A 25,438-nucleotide genomic window follows, 5' to 3' on the forward strand; every position below is an offset into this window, starting at 1 on the left:
CCAAACATCTTTAATATTACTAGTATCCATATATGCATTTAATAAGTCACTGGAATGTGATTTGGTTTTCCTTTGTCTTGTTGATCTGTCTAAATAGGAATCTAAAGTACAATTTAAATCTCCTCCAATTACTAAATTATGTTGTGCTATTTCCGGAATGCAGTTAAATATTTTCTTAAAGAACAGTGGACTATCAAAGTTTGGTCCATATACATTAACAAAAATCATTTTTTGTGCATTTAATTCTCCTATTACAATAATGTATCTGCCATCCTTATCGGTTATAGTTGATGTATGTTTGAGTAAAATACCTTTCCGAAATAATATTGCTACGCCTCTTGATTTATGTGTAAAAGAAGAATGATATGTTTTATCTATCCATTTAGCTTTCAGCCTATGCTCAGCATCTTTTTTTAAATGTGTTTCTTGGATGAAAATCACGTCCGCTTTAATTGCTTTTAAATGTGCTAATACTTTACCTCTCTTAATTGGCTCATTAATACCTTTAACGTTCCAACTGCAAAACGTTATTCCTTCATTCCCCATATTCATTTTTAAATCTTGCATTTTTTGTCTATGGGGGTCTGTAATAGAGCCAATGGTTCAGTTCGACAGACCCGACCCCGCACCCGAACTCTGAATAGACGAATTTTAAGACTCTTAAATGCCTCTCACGTATATATCTCCTTTGCTCCAATTTGTAACTCCGTTCAAACTGAAAATAATAATGATAGTTTGTAATAGAAAAAAAAAGAGAATAGATTAGAAAATTAGTATTGTGCACAAAGAAGGAAAAAACTACATCTAATGTTAGTGCAGTTAGTGCTAGCCATACTAGCATGGCTACCCATCTACCGACTTCCGTAGTTGATGTTTCGAACTTATCCAGCCCCTATATTTCTTGGAACTTGTGTTCCATAGCAATATTTTACCGGGGGTATATCAAGTTCCAATAATTGGAAAAATTATGATACAAATGATAAAATCATTCCATTATAAGTAACTTTATAAGCAAGTATTAGTCATTAGTAATAATTATTGATTCTAATTGTTAAAAATACCGCGGTATAATTTTAGTATTCATTAGTAGCGCAGTTATTAGTATCCATGGCAAAATTTCCGATCCACTTCTTTCTCAGCTTCTTTAGTCATCAATTCAATTCCATGCAGTCCTGCAAAGTCATTTATTCATAATGAGGGATCAGGCATCCTCTCATGGCATAATCTTCTTGGCAAAGTCCAGTGCTTTCTCAGGGTCGGAGAAAAAGTATTCCTTCTTGCCATAAGTAACTCTTAAGGTAGCTGGATAACTCACACCATATTTCAAATCCTCCACTCCCCTCAGAATACTTTTGGTCTCGTTGAATGCTTTTCGTTTCCTTGCAACCTCTGCTGGATAATCTCGATAAATGCTGATCCTGTTACCCTTAAAATCAAGCTTTCTGTTTCTTGATGCTTTTTGCATTATCTCCTCCACAACATAGTCGTTTTGTACTTTTATTATCATTTGTCTTGGGGGTGCGCCTACTCTTGTCTGGCGTCTCATCACTCTATGTGCTCGGGCTAGTTGAGGCTTTTGGTCCAGAGATAAAACTTTTTGCAGTAAATTTGCAGTAAATTCTCGGATATCTTGATCTTTCTCTTCCCCTTCTGGGATACCTGCAATTCTTAAGTTCTGTCTTCTCTGGCGACCTTCCAGTTCAATACATTTCTCGTTTATTTTGACCAGCATATCAGTTAGACGTTGAGTTTCTGTAACGAGTTTTGCTGTAGTGTGAGCGCTTGTTTCGGCTAGGTCTTCAAGGTCTTTTATAGCGCCCGTCGACTATCCTTCAAACCTGTACGTCTTTGTGATGTGGGAGGAATCCAGAGCAACCGGAAAAAACTCACACGGTCACGGGGAGAATATACAAACTCCACGCAGATAGCACCTGTAGTGAGGATCAAACGTGGGCCTCTAGTGCTGCAAGACAGCAACTCTACTGCCGCGGCACCCATTGTCCACAATGGGGTAGATTGGAAGATCGGGATGCACCCTAGCTTGTGGGAGGACCATTGAGTTGTCCGATAACAGCGGGGAAGAAGTTGTTGCTGAATCTGGGGAACGTGCTGTTGAGCTTTTGCATCTCCTGCCGTGCGGGAGAGGGGAGAAGAGGGAACGATGGAGGTGAAGAAGGTGCTTGATTATATTGGCTGCTTTCCCAAGGCAGCGTGAAGTGTAGATGGTGTCAATGGTGGGGTGATTTGTCTGTGAGACAGATTGGGCTACGTCCACAACTCATTGCAATCTCTTCCGGTCTTGGACAGAGCAATTCCCAAACCCAGCTGTGATGCATCCCAATAGGATGCTTTCCCTGAAGCCCGTGTAGAAGTTGGTGAGTCATTGGAGATATTCCGAACTTCCTTAGTGATCTGAGGCAGTAGAGGCGTGCGTGTGTTGTTTTGGCAGTAGCTTCAATGTGGTTGGCACAAGATAGATTGTTGGTGATATTTACCCTCGAAACTTGAAAAGCTTACTCGAAACTTGAAGCTTATCATATCATCACCGAAGTACAGTGAAAAACATTTCTGTTGCATGTTATCCAGTCGGCGAAGAAAGGGTCTCATCCTGAAACGTCACTTATTCCTTTTCTCCAGAGATGCTGCCTGATCCGCTGAGTTACTGAAGCATTTTGTGTCTTCAGCGGAAATACTATACATGATTGCAATCAAGCCGTCCACAGTTTACAGATACAGGATAAAGGGTATAAGTGCAAGATTTAGTATTTAGTAAAGGGTATGTAGTGCAAGATAAAGTCAGTTTGAAGGTCTCCAATGACGTGGATGGGAGGTCAGGGTCGCACTCTAGTTGGTGATAGGGTGGTTCAGTTGCCTGCTAACAGTGGGGAAGAAACTGTCCCTGAATCTGGAGGTACAATTTTCTCCCAGCTGTTGTGAGCCAACTCAACCAGTTTCATTGCGCCACCATTGCTGCTGACTGGGGTGTATACTTCACCACGCTTGCTGCCTCACAGCGCCAGTGACCCGGGTTCCTTCCTGACTACCGGTGCTGTCTACACGTTCTCCCTGTGACCGCGTGGGTTTTCCCCAGGTGCTCCGGTTTCGTCCCACACACCAACGATGCACAGGTTTGTTGGTTAATTGGCTTCGGTATAAATTGTAAAATGTCCCTAATGGGTAGAATCGTGCTAGTGTATGGCGATCGCTGGTTGGCGTAGACTCGGTAGGCTGAAGGTCCTGTATCTCTCAATTAAACTAAAGGTCAATAACTAACTCCTTTGTCTTGCTGACATTGAGGGAGAGTTTGTTGTCTCGAAACCTTGGAACTGAACTCTCTCTCTCCCTCCTGCACTCCGTCTCATCATTGTTTTTGAGACCTGCTCACAACAGCGGTATCGTCAGCAAATTTATACAGTTAGAGCAGAATGTGGCCTCCTGGTTGTGATGGTAGGGGACTGAGAACACATCCTTGCAGGGTACTAGTGCTGACAATTATAGTGGAGGACATTTTGTCGCCTCTCCTCACTGATTGTGGTCCCTGGGTCAGGAAGTCGAGGATCCAGTGTAGAACAGGGTGCTGACTCTTGGGGCCAGGAGATTGGCGATGAGTTTCTTTGTAGTGTTGAAGAAGGAGCTTTAGACTTTAGAGATACATATGCACATCATAAAGTCATGGAATCTTACCGCATGGAAACAGGCCCATTGGCCCAACTTTCCTACACCGGCCAACGTCCCAACTGCAGACGTTTAAATATTAATTTGTGTCTCTGAGTGTGTGTTTGTGGATTACTATCTCACGGCAGGTTTCCTGCAATGGGAGCTGTGCTGGGGGGGGTTTACACCCATTTGCTGTTGGGCTGCTCATCGAGGGGGTGGAAAGCCCCAGCTCCTCACAGTCAATGAAGTGATAATTGTGTCCAGTGGGTATGTATCACACACGGTCATTTGCTAGAGTTCTACAGCAGAGAAACGGGCCTGTCAGCCCACCACGTCGATCTTACGCCAGACACCATTTTCATCGTACAGGGAGTGTGGTAGAGGACTGGGAACACATCCTTGCAGGGTTCTAGTGCTGACAATTATAGTGTCGCCTCCTCACTGATTGTGGTCCCTGGGTCAGGAAGTCGAGGATCCAGTGTAGAACAGGGTGCTGATTCTCAGGGCCAGGAGATTGGTGATGAGTTTCTGTGTGGTGTTGAGGAAGGAGCTTTAGACCTTAGAGATACAGCGCGGATACAGACCTTTCGGCCAACCGAGTCTACACCGACCAGCGTTCCCCGTATTCTACCTCAACCTCTCCCTGTAGCTCAGACCCTCGAGTCCTGGCAACATCCTCGTAAATCTTCTTTGTACCCTTGTGTAAGAAGGAACTTCAGATGCTGGTTTAAACCGTAGATGATCACAAAAAGCTGGAGTAACTCAACGGGACAGGCAGCATCTCTGGAGAGAAGGAATGGGTGAAGTTTTGGGTCGAGACCCTTCCTCACACTTCAGACTCCAGTCTGAAGAAGGGTCTCGACTCAAAACGTCACCCATTCCTTCTCTCCCGAGATGCTGCATGACCCGCTGAGTGACTCCAGAATTGTGTGTCTACCTTCGATTTTAACCAGCATCTGCAGTTTTTTTTCCTTCCTCGACTATCTTACCATTGTCTTGTCCAGCATTGAAGACCCAGAGGTTGTCAATGCCAATGAGAGGGAGTGGTTTGAATCTGTAAATGAATGGGAGATAAATTAGGTAACAATTACACAACGCACTAAAGGAGTTGTGGTTTTGGTCAGGGTAAATGGGGATAATCTGAATGGATCAGTGATTACAGAGATTATCAATGAGATCTGGATCAGAAGAATAAATTCAGAAGTATTTAGAAGCTAACTAAAAACAGCTGGAGAGGCAGAAGCGGAAACAGCTTCCTAAACAAAAATAGATTTATTTTTGGAAAAGAGTGGAAATTGAAGATGCCATGGGTAGTGCAATGGGGTAAATGGCACCAATCAGAGCAAGGGCACTATAAATGGTGTTGGTCTTGCACTATAAATGTCCCCGATTCCTCGTTCTCCTGACTTGGTACACTTGTCATCTTTGTTTCCCCAGACCTGTCGAACTGCAAACTCACCTCTTTCCCGGTGGCACTCTTCAAAATGATGAAGGATGTGGTGGGAAACATTCGCTTCGTTTCCCTGCAGAACAATGAACTCAAATTCATCGCCGCGGACTTCATGACCAACTTCAGCCAGTTGCAGGGTAAGGAGGGGGGAGTCACCCAAACCAGCCCCTCCCCTGGAACTGCAGGAGATGCAACACATGTCCCCCTACCTCCTCCCTCCAGTCAGTCCAAGGACCCCAACAGTCCTTACAGGTGAGGCAGAGGTTCACTTGCACTTCCTCCAACCTCATCTACTGTATCCGCTGTTACAGGTATGAACTGTATAATAATAATAATAATAATAATAAGCATTTATTTTATATAGCGCCTTATCAGGTGCTCAAAGCGCTTTACAAAAACAATCAACATAAAAACAAACAGACAAACTATCCTAACGGAAAAGCGGCGAATAAACAACGCCAGCGTCCTCTCACGTCAGGGTCCGGCAGTAGACAACAAAAAGCACAGGACACACAGATACAATTTTTTACACAAACAGCCATCACAGTGATTGCTCTAGGCACATCCTCACTGTGATGGAAGGCAAAGTCTTATCTCCTCCTCATTCTTCTCCCGTGGCGCCACGAGGTGATCGAGGCTCCCAACTTTTTGAAGCCCCCACCGGGCGATGGAAAGTCCCAGGGCCGAGCCGAGCAGGCCGATGAAAGTCCTGAGCCCCCACTGGGCGATGGAAAGTCCCAGGGCCGAGCCGAGCAGGCCGATGAAAGTCCTGAGCCCCCACCGGGCGAAGGAAAGTGCTGCGGCCAGGCCACGCAGGGCGATGAAGGGCCTGCGGGCGGGTCGATCGTACCTCGCGCTTCGGGGCGGTCGAAGCTGCTACGGCTGGAGCTCCCAAAAACCGGTCGCCAGCCAGGGACCTGCGAACTCCCGATGTTGCGGTCTGCAGGGCCCACCGCCGAAGCCTCCGAGATGGTAAGTCCAGGCCCTGCGACCGGAGTCTTCAAGGTCGATCCCAGTTGGAGGCCGCCGACTCCACGATGTTAGGCCGTAGCGCGAACGGAGATACGACACGGTAAAGGTCGCATCTCCGTTGAGGAAGAGATTAGAAAAAAGGTTTCCCCCACCCCCCCACCACCCCCCCCACATACACAGAGTTAAAAATAGAACAAAACGCACATTAAACGATGACAATAGACAAAAAAACAAAACCAAGTGCAGGCTCGGCTATCATTTCGCTGAACACCTCTGTTCAGTCCGCTTAGACTTGCACGATTTCCCGGTTACTCAACTCCCCCTCCCATTCCCACACTGACCTTTCTGTCCTGGGCCTCCTCCATTGTCAGAGTGAGGCCCAGCGCAAATTGGAGGAACAGCACCTCATATTTCGCTTGGGCAGCTTACAACCGAGTGGTATGATGTTTGATTTCTCTAACTTCAAGTAACCCTCTTTCTCTGTTCCTCCCCCACCCATGTTCGCCGACTAGTTTCTGTCTTCCTGATTAATTTTGCTGATTGTATGCCTCGTCACCTTTCCCTTGGCCAACAATATACCATTCTACATTTCCTTGATCATCGTCTGCCTTGATTTGTCATTTTCACACCTTACCCTCTGTATCTCTGTGTCTCCTGACTTTCAGTATGAAAAAGGGTCTCGACCCGAAACGTCACCCGTTCCTTCTCTCCAGAGATGCGGCCTGTCCCGCTGAGTTACTCCAGCATTTTGTGTTTATCTGCAGGGTAAGGTGTCTCCAGGTTACCATACTGATGGGTAGTAACGAGATCCTCCACGAGAGTATTGAGTATTGAGTATAAAAGTTTCAAGGTCATGTTGCAGTTGTATAAGACGTTGATGAGGCCGCGTTGACAGTATTGTGTTCAGTTCTGGGCGCCTTCCAGGAAAGATGTCAAGTTGGAAAGGGTACAGAGAAGATTTACGAGGATGGTGGCAGGACTCGAGGGCCTGAGCTGTAGGGAGAGGTTGAGCAGTCTAGGACTCTATTCCTTGGAGTGCTGGAGGATCAGGGGTGATCTTTTAGAGGTACATAAGATCATGAGAGGAATAGATCGGTTAGATGCACAGTCTCTTGCCCAGATTCGGGTAATCAAGAACCAGAGGACATGGGTTTAAGGTGAGGGGGGGAAAGATTTAAACGTAGTCTGAGGGGTAAGCTTTTTACATGAAGGGTGATGGGTGAATGGAACAAGCTGCCAGAGGCGGTAGTTTAGAGATACAGTGTGGAAAGAGGCCCTTCGACCCACTGAATCCATGTTGACCAGTGATCATTGTGTACATTAACGCTATCCTACACACTTGGGACACTTTACAATTTTTACGGAACGCAATTAACCTACAAACCTGCACGTCTTTGGAGTGTGGGAGGAAACCGGAGCACCCGGAGGAAACCCATGGGGTCATGGGTAGAACGTACAAACTCCGTACAGACTGCACCCGTAGTCAGGATCGTACCCGGGTCTCTGGCGCCGTGAGGCACCAACTACCGCTGCACCACCGTGCCGCCAAGTCTAGTTGAGGCAGGACTATTGCCATGTTTAAGAAACAATTAGACAGGTATATGGATAGGACACGTTTGGAGGGATATGAATGAATGAATGAATGAATGAATACGTCTATTGGCCAAGTATGCATATACAAGGAATGTGCCTTGGTGCTCTGCTCACAAATGACAACACAAACATACAGTTAACAATTAAGAATAAAGCATAAACACATCAAAACAATAAGGATACACCATTACGGTCTAAACATGTGGGTGAAAATAAACCAGAGCAAAAAAGAGACTGCAGACTTGGATATGGACCAAAAGCAGGCGGGTGGGACTAGTGTAGATGGGGCATGTTGGTCGGCGTGGGCGGGTGGGACTAGTGTAGATGAGGCATGTTGGTCGGCGTGGGCAAGTTGGACCGAAAGGCCTGTTTACACGCTGTATCACTTCATGACTCTATGAGTGCATATGTTGTCCCTTCCATGTCAATGGCCACTGCATCAATAGAGGGCGTGTCACTGTAAAGTCATACAAAGAATGCCTTGTTAGACTATAATCCATTACCCCCATTCTGTGCTGCTGTTGCTAAGTGCTTGGTTACACCTGCAATTGTTCAGTATCGTTTAAGCCAGTAAGGTTTTGCATGGAACAGTGCAGCACAGGAAATGGCCCTCCGGCCCACAATGTGCTGAACAGGATGTGAAGTTGAACTAATCTCCTTTGCCTGCACACGATCCATGTCCCTCCGTTCTCTGATCCCTATCTAAAAGTTGCTTAAATGCCACTATCCTATCTGCCTTCACCACCACCCCTGGCAGTGAGTTCCAAGCACCCACCCCTTCTTATTTTTTTAAAAGCTTGCCCCTTGCACATCTCCTTTAAAATATGACCATCTCACCTCATAGCTGTGCCCTCCAGCTTTTGATATTTCCACCCTAAGAAAAGACTGACCGTCTACCTGTTCAAATTTTATAAAGTTCTATCAGGTCTCGTCCCAACGTCCAACATTCCAAAGAAAGCAATCCAAGTCTTTCCATGGATTTCCAACCTCTTCCTGTAGCTGGTCCCCTCTAATCCAGGCAGCATTCTGGTAAACATTTTCTGCACCCTCTCCAAAGCCTCCACATGGTTCCTGTAATGGGGCGACCAGAACTACACACAATCCTACAAACATGGCCAAGCCAAAGTCCGGCAAAACTGCAACATGGCTTCCTGACTCTTACACTCATTGGCCTGACCAATGAACGCAAGCATACTGTATGCCTTCTTTACCACTCTATCTCACGTTCGTAAGTTATAGGAACAGAATTAGGCCATTCGGCCTATCAAGTGATCATTTTCCAATGTTCAATAGATTCAGGATCAGTTCCTGTGGATTGGAGGATAGCTAATGTTATCCCACTTTTCAAGAAAGGAGCGAAGAGAAAACGGTGAATTACAGACCAGTTAGCCTGACATCGGTGGTGGGGAAGATGCTGGAGTCAATTATTAAGAGGTAATACTGGTGCATTTGGATAGCAGTAAAAGGATAGGTCCAAGTCAGCACGGATTTATGAAAGGGAAATCATGCTTGACTAATCTTCTGGAATTTTTTGAGGATGTGACAAATAAAATGGATGAAGGGGGGCCAGTGGATGTAGTGTATCTATACTTTCAGAAAGCCTTTGATAAGGTTCAACATGCAGGTAGACTGGGAAAATCAGGTTGGAAATGGACCCCAGGAAAGAGAGTTTGTAGAGTGCCTTCGAGATGGATTCTTAGAACAGCTTGTACTGGAGCCTACCAGGGAGAAGGCAATTCTGGATTTAGTGTTGTGTAATGATCCTGATCTGATAAGGGGACTAGAGGTAAAAGAGCCATTAGGAGGCAGTGATCACAACATGATAAGTTTTACTCTGCAAATGGAAAGGCTGAAGGGAAAATCGGAAGTGTCGGTATTACAGTATAGCAAAGGGGATTACAGAGGCATGAGGCGGGAGCTGGCCAAAATTGATTGGAAGGAGGCCCTAGCAGGGAAGACGGTAGAACAGCAATGGCAGGTATTCCTGGGAATAATGCAGAGGTTGCAGGATCAATTTATTCCAAAGAGGTGGAAAGACTCTAAGGGGAGTAAGAGACACCTGTGGCTGACAAGGGAAGTCAGGGACAGCATAAAAATTAAGGAGAGGAAGTATAACATAGCAAAGAAGAGTGGGAAGACAGAGGATTGGGACTCTTTTAAAGAGCAACAAAAGTTAACTAAAAAGGCAATACGAGGAGAAAAGATGAGGTACGAGGGTAAACTAGCCAATAATATAAAGGAGGATAGCAAAAGTTTTTTTAGGTACGTGAAGAGGAAAAAAATAGTCAAGGCAAATGTGGGTCCCTTGAAGACAGAAGCAGGGGAATTTATTATGGGGAACAAAGAAATGGCAGACGAGTTAAACCGTTACTTTGGATCTGTCTTCACTGAGGAAGATACACACAATCTCCCAAATGTTCTAGGGGCTGGAGAACCTAGGGTGATGGAGGAACTGAAGGAAATCCACATTAGGCAGGAAATGGTTTTGGGTAGACTGATGGGACTGAAGGCTGATAAATCCCCAGGGCCTGATGGTCTGCATCCCAGAGTACTTAAGGAGGTGGCTCTAGAAATAGTGGAAGCATTGGAGATCATTTTTCAATGTTCTATAGATTCAGGATCAGTTCCTGTGGATTGGAGAATAGCAAATGTTATCCCACTTTTTAAGAAAGGAGGGAGAGAGAAAACGGGTAATTATAGACCAGTTAGTCTGACATCAGTGGTGGGGAAAATGCTGGAGTCAATTATAAAAGACGAAATTGCTGAGCATTTGGCTAGCAGTAACGGGATCGTTCCGAGTCAGCATGGATTTACGAAGGGGAAATCATGCTTGACAAATCTACTGGAATTTTTTGAGGATGTAACTAGGAAAATTGACAAGGGAGAGTCAGTGGATGTGGTGTACCTCGACTTTCAGAAAGCCTTCGACAAGGTCCCACATAGGAGATTAGTGGGCAAAATTAGGGCACATGGTATTGGGGGTAGGGTACTGACATGGATAGAAAATTGGTTAACAGACAGAAAGCAAAGAGTGGGGATAAATGGGTCCCTTTCGGAATGGCAGGCAGTGACCAGTGGGGTACCGCAAGGTTCGGTGCTGGGACCCCAGCTATTTACGATATACATTAATGACTTAGACGAAGGGATTAAAAGTACCATTAGCAAATTTGCAGATGATACTAAGTTGGGGGGTAGTGTGAATTGTGAGGAAGATGCAATAAGGCTGCAGGGTGACCTGGACAGGTTGTGTGAGTGGGCGGATACATGGCAGATGCAGTTTAATGTAGATAAGTGTGAGGTTATTCACTTTGGAAGTAAGAATAGAAAGGCAGATTATTATCTGAATGGTGTCAAGTTAGGAGGAGGGGGAGTTCAACGAGATCTGGGTGTCCTAGTGCATCAGTCAATGAAAGGAAGCATGCAGGTTCAGCAGGCAGTGAAGAAAGCCAATGGAATGTTGGCCTTCGTAACAAGAGGAGTTGAGTATAGGAGCAAAGAGGTCCTTCTACAGTTGTACCGGGCCCTGGTGAGACCGCACCTGGAGTACTGTGTGCAGTTTTGGTCTCCAAATTTGAGGAAGGATATTCTTGCTATGGAGGGCGTGCAGCGTAGGTTCACTAGATTAATTCCCGGAATGGCGGGACTGTCGTATGTTGAAAGGCTGGAGCGATTGGGCTTGTATACACTGGAATTTAGAAGGATGAGGGGGGATCTTATTGAAACATACAAGATAATTAGGGGATTGGACACATTAGAGGCAGATAACATGTTCCCAATGTTGGGGGAGTCCAGAACAAGGGGCCACAGTTTGAGAATAAGGGGTAGGCCATTTAGAACGGAGATGAGGAAGAACTTTTTCAGTCAGAGGGTGGTGAAGGTGTGGAATTCTCTGCCTCAGAAGGCAGTGGAGGCCAGTTCGTTGGATGCTTTCAAGAGAGAGCTGGATAGAGCTCTTAAGGATAGCGGAGTGAGGGGGTATGGGGAGAAGGCAGGAACGGGGTACTGATTGATAGTGATCAGCCATGATCGCATTGAATGGCGGTGCTGGCTCGAAGGGCTGAATGGCCTACTCCTGCACCTATTGTCTATTGTCTATTGTCTATTGTCTATTGTCCCACACGGGAGATTGGTGAGTAAAATGGTATTGGGGGTAGGGTGTTGACATGGATAGAAAATTGGTTGGCAGACAGGAAGCAAAGAGTACGACTAAACAGGTCCTTTTCAGAATGGCAGGCAGTGGCGAGTGGAGTGCCGCAAGGCTCGATGTTGGGGTCGCAACTGTTAACCATATATATTAATGATTTGGAAGAGGGAATTAGAAGCAACACTAGCATGTTTGCGGATGACACAAAGCTGGGTGGCAGTGTGAACTGTGAAGAAGATGTTAGGAGGTTGCAGGGTGACCTGGAGAGGTTGAGTGAGTGGGCAGATGCGTGGCAGATGCAGTATAATAATAAAGATAAATGTGAGGTTATCCACTTTGGCGGCAAAAACAAGGCAGATTATTATTTCAATGGTGTTAGGTTAGGTAAGGGGGAGGTGCAGCGAGACCTGGATGTCCTTGTACACCAGTCACTGAAAGTTGGTGTGCAGGTACAGCAGGCAGTGAAGAAAGCTAATGGCATGTTGGCCTTCATAACGAGAGGATTTCAGTATAGGAGTCGAGAGGTTCTTCTGCAGTTGTACAGGGCCCTGGTAAGACCACATCTGGAGTATTGTGTACAGTTTTGGTCTCCTAATTTGAGGAAGGACATCCTTGTAATTGAGGCAGTGCAGTGTAGGTTCACGAGATTGATCCCTGGGATGGCGGGACTGTCATATGAGGAAAGATTGAAAAGACTAAGCTTGTATTCACTGGAGTTTAGAAGGATGAGAGGGGATCTTATAGAAACATATAAAATTATAAAAGGACTGGACAAGCTAGATGCAGGAAATTTTTCCCCAATGTTGGGCGAGTCCAGAACCAGGGGCCACAACCTTAGAATAAAGGGGAGGCCATTTAAAACTGAGGTGAGAAGGAACTTTTTCACCCAGAGTTGTGAATTTGTGGAATTCTCTGCCACAGAGGGCAGTGGAAGCCAAAACACTGGATGGATTTAAGAGAGAGTTAGATAGAGCTCTAGGGGCTAGTGGAATCAAGGGATATGGGGAGAAGGCAGGCACGGGTTATTGATTGTGGACGATCAGCCATGATCACAATGAATGGCGGTGCTGGCTCGAAGGGCTGAATGCCTTCTCCTGCACCTATTTTCTATGTTTCTAAGTCTACTCTGCCATTCAATCATGGCTGGTCTATCTCAACCCCATTCTCCTGCCCTCTCCCCATAACCCCTGACACCCATACTAATCAAGAACTTCAAAAGAGAGTTAGATAGAGCTCTTGGGGCTAGCAGAATCAAGGGATATGGGGAGAAGGCAGGAACGGGGTACTGATTGTGGATGATCAGCCATGATCACATTGAATGGCAGTGCTGGCTTGAAGAACCGAATAGCCTACTCCTGCACCTATTGTCTATGTATCTATGTATGTACAGACCTAGTGTTGTCAAACGCTCATCGTATGTTAACGCAGGCATTCCTGGGATCATTCTGCGGACCCTCTCCAGTGCCAGCACATCCTTCCTCAGATATGGGGCCCAAAACTGCTCACACAAGACACCTCTCCACCACAAAACTCCTGTCTTGCTTGGCAAGGCATATGGTATGCTCGCCATCGTTGGTAATGCCATTGAGTGTAAGAGTCGGTCCAAGGACCCCGACAGTCCTTACAGGTGAGGGAGAGGTTCACTTGCACCTCCTCCAACCTCATCTACTGTATCCGCTGTTACAGGTATGAACTCCTATATATCAGCCAGACCAAGTGCAGGCTCGGCTAAGATTTCGCTGAACACCTCTGTTCAGTCTGCTTAGACTTACACGATTTCCCGGTTGCTCAACACTTTAACTCCACCTCCCATTCCCACACTGACCTTTCTGTCCTGGGCCTCCTCCATTGTCAGAGTGAGGCCCAGCGCAAATTGGAGGAACAGCACCTCATATTTTGTTGGGCAGCTTACACCCCAGTGGTATGCTGTAAGCGCTGTAGTGCAGCAACTCTACCGTTGCGCCACCGTGCTGCCCATAGCTTTTAGATTATAACGTATAGGAGCAGAATTAGGCCATTCGGCAAAGTTTATAGGAGGATGCCGTGGCTGTGTTCCAAAGTGACATTACGGACGGTTCGTCTAGTGAGGCTATATATGGGTGGAGCTGAGGAACAAGAAAGGGATGATCACCTTGTTGGGGGTGTACTACAGACCCCCAAATATTCAATGGGAATTGGAAGAACAAATGTGCCGGGAGATTGCAGACAGCTGCAGGTCAAATCAAGGTTGTTGTAGTCGGGGAATTCAACTTTCCCAAAATGGACTGGGGAAATCATAGCGTCAAGGGTTCAGATGGGGTGCAATTCCTCAAAAGTGTTCAGGAGAGTTTTCTTAAGCAGTATGTGGAGGCCCCCACACGTGAGAGGGCAACGCTGGATCTAGTATTGGGAAATTGGGAAGGGCAAGTTAATGAAGTGTGTGTGGAGGAGCCTTTTGGGACCAGTGACCACAGTTCGGTTAGGTTTCAGATAGTTATGGATAGGGACGGAGAGGGTCCACGTGTTAAAATGCTTAACTGCGGTAACTTCGAGGGTCTGAGGGAAGGTCTCGCTCAAGTTGACTGGAGCAGGTTATTTGATGGGAAAGGAACATCGGCCAAGTGGGATGTTTTTATAAGTGTTCTGAGGAGAGCTCAGGATGTGTACGTCCCCGTTAGAGTGAAGGGCAAAGTAGTAGACAAATGAAAGTAAGGCTGATGAGGGAAATTGAGACGTTAGTCAAAAACAAGAAGAATGCATGGGACAGGTATAGGCAGCTGGGATCAAGTGCATCCCTGGAGGAGTTCCGGGAACTAAGGAGTAAACTAAAAAAGGAAATCAGAATCGCAAAAAGGGGCCAGGACATAGCTCTGGCAGGTAGCATTAAGGACAATCCCAAAAGATTTTATAAATACATAAGGGGCAAAAGGGTAACGAGAGAGAGTGTGACCTCTCAGGAATCAAAGCGGTCACCTCTGTGTGGAGCCACAGGAGATGGGCAAGGTCCTCAATGAGTATTTCTGCTCTGTGTCTTCGTAGTTTTTTTTTCTCTCTATGCATTTATTTCTGCCTGTCTCTCTTCAGGAAAGCTGCTTTGTTAAGCTGCTGTGTTTCTGTCCTCAGAGTTAAACCTGGAGGGTAACCTCCTGAAACAGCTGCCTGACGAAGTGAAGACTCTGAAGCACCTGAAAAGCATAAACCTGGCACGAAACAAGCTGTCCGACTTCCCACACCAGCTGACTGAGCTGGCAGCACTGGAAATCATCAATCTGGAGGCAAATGAGATCACTGGTGAGCCGTTCAGCTTCCTCCGTCCAGTTATTCATGGTTCAGACGTGGTTCAGAAGGTGACAGCAAGCTGCTGCCTTCAACGCACACAGTCCTTCTGGTGAAGGGACACCCACCACTCCATTGCGGGCTTGACAGCATTGTGCCGATGTTGTCACATTGAAACCCAGCCACGGTGAAAGGGTGGTGCACACTTCTGATGGTGTGTCACATGGAGAGGGCGGCACGGTGGCGCAGCGGTAGATTAGCTGCCTCACAGCACCAGAGACCCGGGTTCCATCCTGACTACGGGTGCTGTCTGTCCGAAGTTTGCACATTCTCCCCGTGACCGTGTGGGTTTTCTCTGGTTTTCTTCCACGCTCTAAAGATGTGCAGGTTTGTAGGTTAATTGTGTTCTGTAAATTGTCTGTAGTGCGTAGGATACTGCTAGTGTGGCACAGACTAGTGGTGGGCGGATGGGCATGTTTCCACGCTGTAAGTCTAAAGTGCATGTAGGTGGTGTAGTGGCCAAACACTGACTGCCCTTGGGTGGGGTTGGGGATGTTTTGTTCGAGTTGCCCAATTGCATTTTGTTGAACGATTTTGAGGCATCAGGAGATGAGGTATTAGCCTCGGTGCATAGACTCCGACCTGTCCCAATGTCCACTGTTTAGAACGTAAGAACAGTACAGGTCGGGAAGAGGCCCTTCGGCCCACATTGTCCATGCGGAACGTGATGTCAACTTAAACTGATCACTGTTTGCACGTGATCCTCCTCACTCCAATCCTTGCAGATCCATGTGCCTATCTAAAAGCCTCTCAAATGCCACGGTGGTATCTGGCCTCCACCACCACCCCTGCCAGCACTTTCCAGGGATACCAGGCTACAGGGAACATTGAACCCACAGCCGAACCCAGGCCTGTCTAAATTCCTCATATGCACATGTTCAAATGCAGGAGAACAACATGGAGGCCACTGGGCTATTTGTTGAAAGCAACCAAAATATTCCCATTCCCCAAAATATTCCCATTCCCCAAAATATTCCCATTCCCCACCACCGTCTGTGTTTCAAAAAAACTTGCTCTTTACATTTCCTTTATACTTTGCTCCTCTCTGTAAATGCTATGCTTTCTAGTCCTTGACCTTTCCACCCTGTTTGTATGTGCTGAGCTGCTGGTGGAACTCATTTGTACATCAGGCATAGGAGCAGAATGAAGCCATTTTGCCCATCAAGTCTACTTCACCATTCAATCACAGCTGATCTTTTCCCTCAACCCCATTCTCCTGCCTTCTCTCCATAATGCCTGACACCCGTACTAATCAAGAATCTGACAATCTCCGCTTTCGAAATACCCCATACCTTGGCCTCCGCAGAACTCAGTGAGTCAACCAGCAGTTATGGAGGCAAAAGGCGAGTCTACGTTTGGGGTCGAGACCCTGCATCGGGAGATAGCTGGTATAAAGAGGTGAGGGGAAGTGGAGAAGTTGGGGCATCGGTGGAACCAGGTGAGGAAGGTGATGATGGGCAGATGGGGCAAGCTAAGGGATGGGTGGAGTAGAGGTGGGAGATGGTGGCTGTTGGGCAGACAGATGGGAGCAAAGATCAGAACAAAAAGGGGGCAGAAGAAGCCTTTTGATTGGGAGAGTAGAATGGGAGGGAAAGACAGAGGCTGGATGGTGATGTTGAAACAAGAGGGTGCTGCTGTAGAAGGTGACAAGTAGGGAAGATGAAGTGGTCCCAGATAAGGGAGGGATGTTGGGCAGATGCACCAGTTGAGGGAGGAGAATGAAACTGGGTGACAGGGGAGGATGGGAAACCAGAAGGAGAGAGAAAGCAACACGGGGAGTGTGGGTTACCTGAAATTGGGAAATCCACTGTTCATACCTTGGAGTCGTAGACGGCCCAGGTGGAGTATGAGTTGTTGCTGTTATTCCTGGCATTGTGTTAGGCTTCACCCTGTCAATGGAGGACGTCTGGGATGGACAATAGACAATAGGTGCAGGAGTAGGCCATTCGGCCCTTCGAGCCAGCACCACCATTCAATGTGATCATGGCTGATCATTCTCAATCAGTACCCCGTTCCTGCCTTCTCCCCATACCCCCTGACTCCGCTATCCTTAAGAGCTCTATCTAGCTCTCTCTTGAATGCATTCAGAGAATTGGCCTCCACTGCCTTCGGAGGCAGAGAATTCCACAGATTCACAACTCTCTGACTGAAAAAGGTTTTTCTCATCTCCGTTCTAAATGGCCTACCCCTTATTCTTAAACTGTGGCCCCTGGTTCTGGACTCCCCCAACATTGGGAACATGTTTCCTGCCTCTAACGTGTCCAACCCCTTAATAATCTTATAGGTTTCGATAAGATCCCCTCTCATCCTTCTAAATTCCAGTGTATACAAGCCTAGTCGCTCCAGTCTTTCAACATATGACAGTGCCGCCATTCCGGGAATTAACCTAGTAAACCTACGCTGCACGCCCTCAATAGCAAGAATATCCTTCCTCAAATTTGGAGACCAAAACTGCACACAGTACTCCAGGTGCGGTCTCACTAGGGCCCTGTACAATTGCAGAAGGACCTCTTTGCTCCTATACTCAACTCCTCTTGTTATGAAGGCCACCATTCCATTGGCTTTCTTCACTGCCTGCTGTACCTGCATGCTTCCTTTCAGTCACTGATGCACTAGGACACCCAGGTCTCGTTGTACGTCCCCTTTTCCTAACTTGGCACCATTCAGATAATAATCTGCCTTCCTATTCTTACCACCAAAGTGGATAACCTCACACAACATTAAACTGCATCTGCCATGCACCCGCCCACTCACACAACCTGTCCAAGTCACCCTGCAACCTCATAGCATCTTCCTCACAGCTCACACTGTCACCCAGCTTTGTATCATCTGCAAATTTGCTAATGGTACTTTTAATCCTTTCATCCAAGTCATTAATGTATATTGTAAATAGCTGCGGTCCCAGCACCGAGCCTTGCGGAACCCCACTAGTCACTGCCTGCCATTCAGAAAGAGACCCATTTATCCCCACTCTTTGCTATCTGTCTGCCAACCAATTTTCTATCCATGTCAGTACCCTACCCTCAATACCATGTGCTCTAATTTTGCCCACTAATCTCCTATGTGGGACCTTGTCGAAAGCTTTCTGAAAGTCAAGGTACATTGCATCCACCGGCTCTCCCCTGTCAATTTTCGTAGTTATTTCCTCAAAAAATTCCAGAAGATTAGTCAAGCATGATTTGCCCTTCGTAAATCCATGCTGACTCGGAACGATCCTGTTACTGCTATCCAAATGCTCTGCAATTTCGTCTTTTATAATTGACTCCAGCATCTTCCACACCACTGATGTCAGACTAATTGGTCTATAATTTCCTGTTTTCTCTCTCCCTCCTTTCTTAAAAAGTGGGATAACATTAGCTACCCTCCAATCCACAGAAACTGATCCTGAATCTATAGAACATTGGAAAATGATCACCAATGCGTCCACGATTTCTGGGGCCACATCCTTAAGTACCCTGAGGTGCAGACCATCAGGCCCTGCGGATTTATCAGCCTTCAGTCCCATCAGTCTACCCAACACCATTTCCTGCCTAATGTGGATTTCATTCAGTTCCTCCGTCACCCTAGGATCTCTGGCCACTAGAACATCTGGGAGATTGTATCTTCCTTCGTGAAGACAGATCCAAAGTACCGGTTCAACTCGTCTGCCATTTCCTTGTTCCCCATAATAAATTCCCCTGCTTCTGTCTTCATTTGCCTTGACTATTTTTTTCCTCTTCACTCTAAAAAAGCTTTTACTATCCTCCTTTATATTATTGACTAATAATACCCTCGTACCTCATCTTTTCTCCCAGTATTGCCTTTTTAGTTATCTTCTGTTGCTCTTTAAAAGAGTCCCAATCCTCTGGCTTCCCTCTCTTCTTAGCTATGTTATACTTCTTCTCTTTTATTTTTATGCTGTCCTTGACTTCCCTTGTCAGCCATGGGTGCCTCTTACTCCCCTTAGAATCTTTCTTCCTCTTTGGGATAAATTGATCCTGCAACTTCTGCATTATTCCCAGTAAGGGCGGCACGGTAGCGCAGCGGTAGAGTTGCTGCTTTACAGCGAATGCAGCGCCGGAGACTCAGGTTCGATCCTGACTACGGGTGCTGCACTGTAAGGAGTTTGTACGTTCTCCCCGTGACCTGCGTGGGTTTTCTCCGAGATCTTCGGTTTCCTCCCACACTCCAAAGACGTACAGGTATGTAGGTTAATTGGCTGGGTAAATGTAAAAATTGTCCCTAGTGTGTGTAGGATAGTGTTAATGTACGGGGATCACTGGACGGCGCGGACTTGGTGGGCCGAAAAGGCCTGTTTCCGCGCTGTATATATATGATATGATATGATATGATATGATATCATATGAATACCTGCCATTGCTGTTCCACCGTCTTCCCTGCGAGGGCCTCCTTCCAGTCAAATCTGGCCAGCTCCTGCCTCATGCCTCTGTAATCCCCTTTGCTATACTGTAATACTGATACTTCCGATTTTCCCTTCTCCCTCTCAATTTGTAGAGTAAAACTTATCATATTGTGATCACTGCCTCCTAATGGCTCTTTAACCGTAAGTTCCCTTATCAGATCAGGTTCATTACACAACACTAAATCCAGAATTGCCTTCTCCCTGGAAGGCTCCAGTACAAGCTGTTCTAAGAATCCAATTCTAAGAATTCTAAGAAGGCACTCCACAAACTCCCTTTCCTGGGGTCCAGTACCAACCTGATTTTCCCAGTCTACCTGCACGTTAAAATCTCCCATAACCACCGTAGGATTACATTTGCAACCTGCCTATTTTAGCTCTTGTGGTCGGTGTGGGAATGGGAAGGGGAGTTGGAATGTGGGCAACTGGGATCTCATGGTGGTTAGCAACCAGAAAATCCAATAGGCCTTTGTGGACCAAGTGTTGAAACGATCACCAAGTCTACACTAGGTCTCGCTGATGTACAGGAACACTGGATGCAGGGGTGAGGTTAGAGAAGGTGCACGTAAACCTCTGTCTCACCTGGAAGGGCTGCGGGGGTCCCTGGATGGAGGTGAGGGAGGAGGTACAGGGACGGGTGTTACATCTTCTACAGTTGCAGGGGAAAGTAACTGCGGATGGGGAGAGATGAATAAACCAAGGGGTCGTGAAAGGTGGGAGAGGTGGCAGAGCTGCATGAAATGGGAGAGACGAGGGTGAGGTGATCTCTGGAGCTGGAAGGAGGGAAAGCTGTCATGCAGTGAGGGTTTTATGATGACTTAAAATAGCATGTAAGTGGAGAAGGCAAATAAACTGAATGTCAGGGTGGTCGAGATTTGAAAAGAGAAAATAGAAGAAACACCAACCTATTGGAAGGAAAGAGAGAGGTTCGTAAATGCGATAAGATAGATACAGTGGATTAATATAAATTGAATAAAACCCTAAATATTCTGAATGGAGAATATCTAAATTCAATGTTGTGGAACTGAAGAGGCTCTGCTCTGGAGATATAAAGACAGAGTAAGCCGGGGCAGTGCACAGTCCGGGTGGAGGTTTGCAGAAGATTATGTTACTAAACTCTGTGCACACTAGCGCCTCTACTTCCTAAGGGGACTGTGGAAACTCGGCATGTGTCCAGTGACTTGCAAACATCTACAGATGCACCACAGAACGCACACTGGCGGCTTGCATCACAGCTTGCTTTAGGGACAGCTCTGCCCAAGAGATTGCAGAGAGTTGTAGATGTAGCCCAGTCCATCACATGCACCAGACTTCCCACCATTGACTTCATCCAATTGGATTAGGGAGGGTGGTGGGTGGGGGAAGGGAACGAGAGGCTGGTGAGTGGGGGCGGCACGGTGGTGCAGTGATAGAGTTGCTGCCTCACAGCGCCAGGGTCCCAGGTTCGATCCTCTCTACGGGTGCTGTCTGTGCGGAGTTTGTACGTTCTCCCTGTGACCTGTGTGTGTTCCGGGTGCTCCGGTTTCCTCCAACACTCCAAAGATGTGCAGGTTTGTAGGCTAATTGGCTTGCTATGATTGTAAATTGTCCCCAGTGTGTGTAGGATAGTGTTAGTGTGCGGGGATCGCTGGTTGGTGTGGACTTGGTTGGCCGAAGGACCTGTTTCTGCGCTGTATCTCTAAACTAAACTCAACTACGCTTCACGCTGCCTCGGAAAAGCAACCAACATAATCAAAGACTTGTCCCACCCTCCTCCTCCCTGCTCCCATTGGGCAAAAGATCAACAAGCTTGAAAGCATGCCACCGCCAGCTCAGCAACAGCTTCTACCCCTCTGTTATCAGGCTTCTGAACGGTCCTTCCATAAGCTAGGGTACCGTCTAATTCACCTCTATCGCATTGCCGACATTGGACTTTGTCTCCGGAACTGATGCGCTACAATGCTGAGAACTACACTCTGCATTCTGTATCTTCCTCTTTGCTCTACGTATTGGACTTGAGTTGACTTGTATTCATGTATCATATTATCTGATAGCCCACCGAGTCTGCAGCGTGGAGACTGTGGGCCTGATGCTGAGCCTGGAACTCAGTCTGAAGAAGGGTCTCGGCCCGAGACGTCACCCATTCCTTCTCTCCAGAGATGCTGCATATCCCGCTGAGTTAGTCTTAACACTTGGTGTCTCTCTGCGGTTTAAACCAGCATCTGCAGTTCCTTCCTACACACCTGTTCACACTAGTTGCAAGTTATCCCACTTTATCATCCATTCCCTACACAGTAGGGGCAATTTACAGAGGGTCAATGAACATACACACCAGCACATATTTGGGATGTGGGAGGAAACCAGAGCACTCGGAGCAAACCTACTCGGTCACAGGGAGGACGTTACAAACTACACACACAGACAGTACCCGTAGTCTGGCATTGTGAGGCAGCAACTCTACCGCTGTGCCACTGTGCCTCCCAAGAGCTTTAGATAATGTCACATGCAGGCAAACTTGCCTGTCTTACAGCATGGAGACACACGGAACTGCAGCTGCTGGAACACAAAGTACTGGAGTAACTTATTGTTGAGTGAAACACAAAGTACTGGAGTAACTCATTGGGTCAGGCAGCATCTGCAGTGGGAATGGGGAGGTGATATTTTGGATCGGGATCTTTTTCAGACTGGTTGTATTTGGGGGGGCATAGACACAAAAAGCTGGAGTAACTTAGCGGGACAGGCAGCATCCCTGGAGAGAAGGAATGGGTGACATTTCGGGTCGAGATCCTTCTTCAGGTATTTGGGTGGGGACAGGTGGAGGTGATACAAGTGATGAGTGGACATTCGTGATGAGGGTTGGATTTACAGGTTGGTGGGCAGAGGCTACAAGTAAAAAGGAAACGCATGGGTTTGACTGACCTCAGGTGCTGTGTGTGTGGACTTTGCACATTCTCCCCTTAACTACATGGATTTCCTCTTGTGGTGCTTCAGTTTCCTACGACATAATAAAGACATGAAGTGTGTAGGAAAGAACCGCAGATGCTGGTTTAAGCCGAAGACAGACCCAAAAAGCTGGAGTAACTCAGCGGGTCATGCAGCATCTCTGGAGAAAAGGAATCGGTGACGTTTTGGGTCGAGACCCTTCTTCAGACTGAGGCATGAGGATGGTATTGTTAATTGTCACTGTAAATTTCCCCGATTGCAAAGGGGAGCTATGGTATCAAGGGAAATGGATGTGAATATGAGGAAAATAAAATGGGTTAGGGTAGGATTAGTGGAAAAATAAGTTCATGGTTGGTGTAGATTTGGTGGGGATCTTTACTTGCTGTATCTTCCAATTTTCTCTGACTCTTTAAGAATCAAAAGCGTTTTATTGTCATATGTCCCAAACAGAATAATGGAATTCCTACGTGCATACATGCACACGCATAAAATAAACAAAATATAATAGTGCAAAAAGACAAATGCAAGGTTCCTAAGTCCATGTAGTTCAGAGCATATTTGGAGGTTATGGTGTTTTAACAGCCTGATGGTTTTGGGGAAGAAACTGTTCCTGAAACTGGACGTTACGGTTTTTGGGCTCCTGTACCTTCTTCCTGATGACAGGAATGAAATGAGAGCGTGGCCAGGGTGGTGTGGGTCTCTGATGATGTGGGCTGCCTTTTTGAGGCAGCGACTCCTGTAGATCCCTTTGATGGTGCGGATGTCAGTACCCATGGTGGACTGGGTAGTGTTCACCACCTTTTACAGTCTTCTTCGCTCCTGGGCATTCGAGTTGCTGAACCAGGCCGTGATGCAACCAGTCAATATGCTTTTCACTGTACACTTGTAGAAGTTCAAGAGAGTCCTCTCTGACATACCAAATCTCCACAACCTCTCAGGAAGTAGAGGTGTTGATGGGCAGTCTTTATAATTGCATCAGTGTGATGGGTCCAGGAAAGTTCTTCAGTGATGTGCACGCCCAGGAATTTCGATTTATCCCAGTAAGATCTCACCTACGGCCACAAAATCAATAACCAGTGAATACATTAATGGTGAGGGAGAAATGATGGCCAAACAATTAGACACATTTATGATGTGCAAGTTTACAGTGAGTTCAAGTAAGATGATCTTTTGCAAAACACAAAGTGCTGGAGTAACTCAGCGGGTCAGGCAGCATCTGTGGAGGATGTGGGTAGGAGATGCTTCGGGTTGGGACCTATCTTTAAACTGAGGAAGGGTCCCAACGCACAATCCATGTTCTCCAGAGATGTTGCCTGACGCGCTGTGTTACTCCTGCACTTTATGTCTTTTTTTGCCACCCACCATTCGGGTCAGGACCCATCTTCAGATTCAAGAGCGATTTTTTTTTTCCTGCTTCCATCACGATCTTTTTGTTCTGTTTTTACAGAGATGCCGCTTGAGAATCTCAACTCGATGCCCTCCCTGAAGTTGCTGAATCTGAAATCCAACCCTCTGAACATAGGGACCCAGTTCGCTGGGCAAATGGAAATAAAGTTTGAACTACTGGTGTCGACTGAATAGATGGTTGATGTGGATTGGAATCGGGACTTCCGTGCTTGAAGTGAACATTAGCAGGTGCCACACAACTAACTGCTGCTTCCTGTGATAACGGCATCAGCTCAGCTTCTGGGGTGTATGTGTGGCTGCATTTGTTATTTTGCCGAAGGTGCTGATTTGAGAAGACCCTGTGTGAAGTGAATCTGAAGGGAAAACAAATGGATGCTTCGAATTAGCGCCAACTAGAATGAGGACGGCATTGAACACTTGAGTTTTTTATGTGTATTTTCTTTTTCCCTTTACAGGCAATTGTATTGCAAACAATTTGAATTTATCACTGACCAGATTATAATATATTTCGATTACAATTATTTACATTTGAGAAGTAGCCATGTAAAATGTAGAACATGATCTATTTTTTCTCTGGTAAACCATCTAGTTATCACCCTTCAGAATGACTGATGTCATTCAGTTTAATTTACTTTTAGTTTAGTTCAGAGGTACAACGCAAAAACTGGCCTTTCGGTTCACTAAGTCCGCGCTGACCAACGATCCCCGCACACGAACAATGTCCGACACACATTAGGGACAAGTTTTTGAAACAATTTTTACCAAGCCAATTAGCCTATAAACCTGCACACCATTGGAGTGTGACAGAAAACCGGAGAAAACCCATGCAGGTCACAGACTGCACCCCTGATCAGGATCCAACCCGGGTCTCTGGCGCTGTGAGCTCATAACTCTACCATTGCGCCACCCTGTCGCCCTTGAAATAAACTTGAAATGAATCCCACGTAAGTTCGATTGCTTTTTAAACGTAGTGTATGATTGATTAAAAATAATTGCATGATTGGATTAATAGATTCACAATTTTAATTAAAGGACTGGATGTGTTTGATTCTTGTGAAGTTCTGATTGTATCCCAGTAATTTACAGCATTGAGAGCATGCTTTGCTGCTGGTGAGGATGACTGAATTCTCCAATTCTACGGGTTAGGAGGCAGTCGAGGGAATCACTGTGGGACCCTAGGACTCCCAATAAGACGGGCGTGATGATTGGCAGTTCGGATGTGCAGTTTGCAAGGTAATGCACTCTTTCTGCCATTTATTGATGACATCTTGAGCAAAGAAACAAAGTGCAGTAAGAACTCAGCGGATCAGGCAAAATCTGTGCAGGGAATAGACCGATGACATTTTGGGTCTGGACACATTCAGACTTCACTTACAGAGGACATCCATTGGCTCCCAATGCATGTACGACAGGGCAGTCCTGAGCTACCAGGTACCTGAAGAGGAAACAATTAGTTAAGACAAATGTGGGTCCCTTGAAGACAGAAGCAGGTGAATTTATTATGGGGAACAGGGAAATGGCAGACAAGTTGAACAGGTACTTTAGATCTGTCTTCACTAAGGAAGACACAAACAATCTC

General features: G+C 46.4%; 1 protein-coding gene across 2 annotated transcripts in view; it reads left to right on the plus strand.

Annotated features, from left to right (window-relative positions):
* Positions 1-24,896, plus strand: part of lrrc20 (leucine rich repeat containing 20) — a 39,141-nt gene extending 14,245 nt beyond the window's left edge. For both annotated transcript variants that reach the window (XM_078428314.1, XM_078428315.1), the window contains 3 exons: positions 5,095-5,244; positions 14,919-15,086; positions 23,900-24,896. In XM_078428314.1, the coding sequence (XP_078284440.1) occupies positions 5,095-5,244; positions 14,919-15,086; positions 23,900-24,033 (452 nt within the window). In that variant the 3' untranslated portion in view covers positions 24,034-24,896. The remainder of the gene's footprint in view (positions 1-5,094; positions 5,245-14,918; positions 15,087-23,899) is intronic.
* The last annotated feature ends 542 nt before the right edge of the window (positions 24,897-25,438 follow it).

This window comes from Rhinoraja longicauda, chromosome 35, assembly GCF_053455715.1.
Source record: "Rhinoraja longicauda isolate Sanriku21f chromosome 35, sRhiLon1.1, whole genome shotgun sequence".
In the NCBI taxonomy this organism is placed as follows: Eukaryota; Metazoa; Chordata; class Chondrichthyes; order Rajiformes; family Arhynchobatidae; genus Rhinoraja; species Rhinoraja longicauda.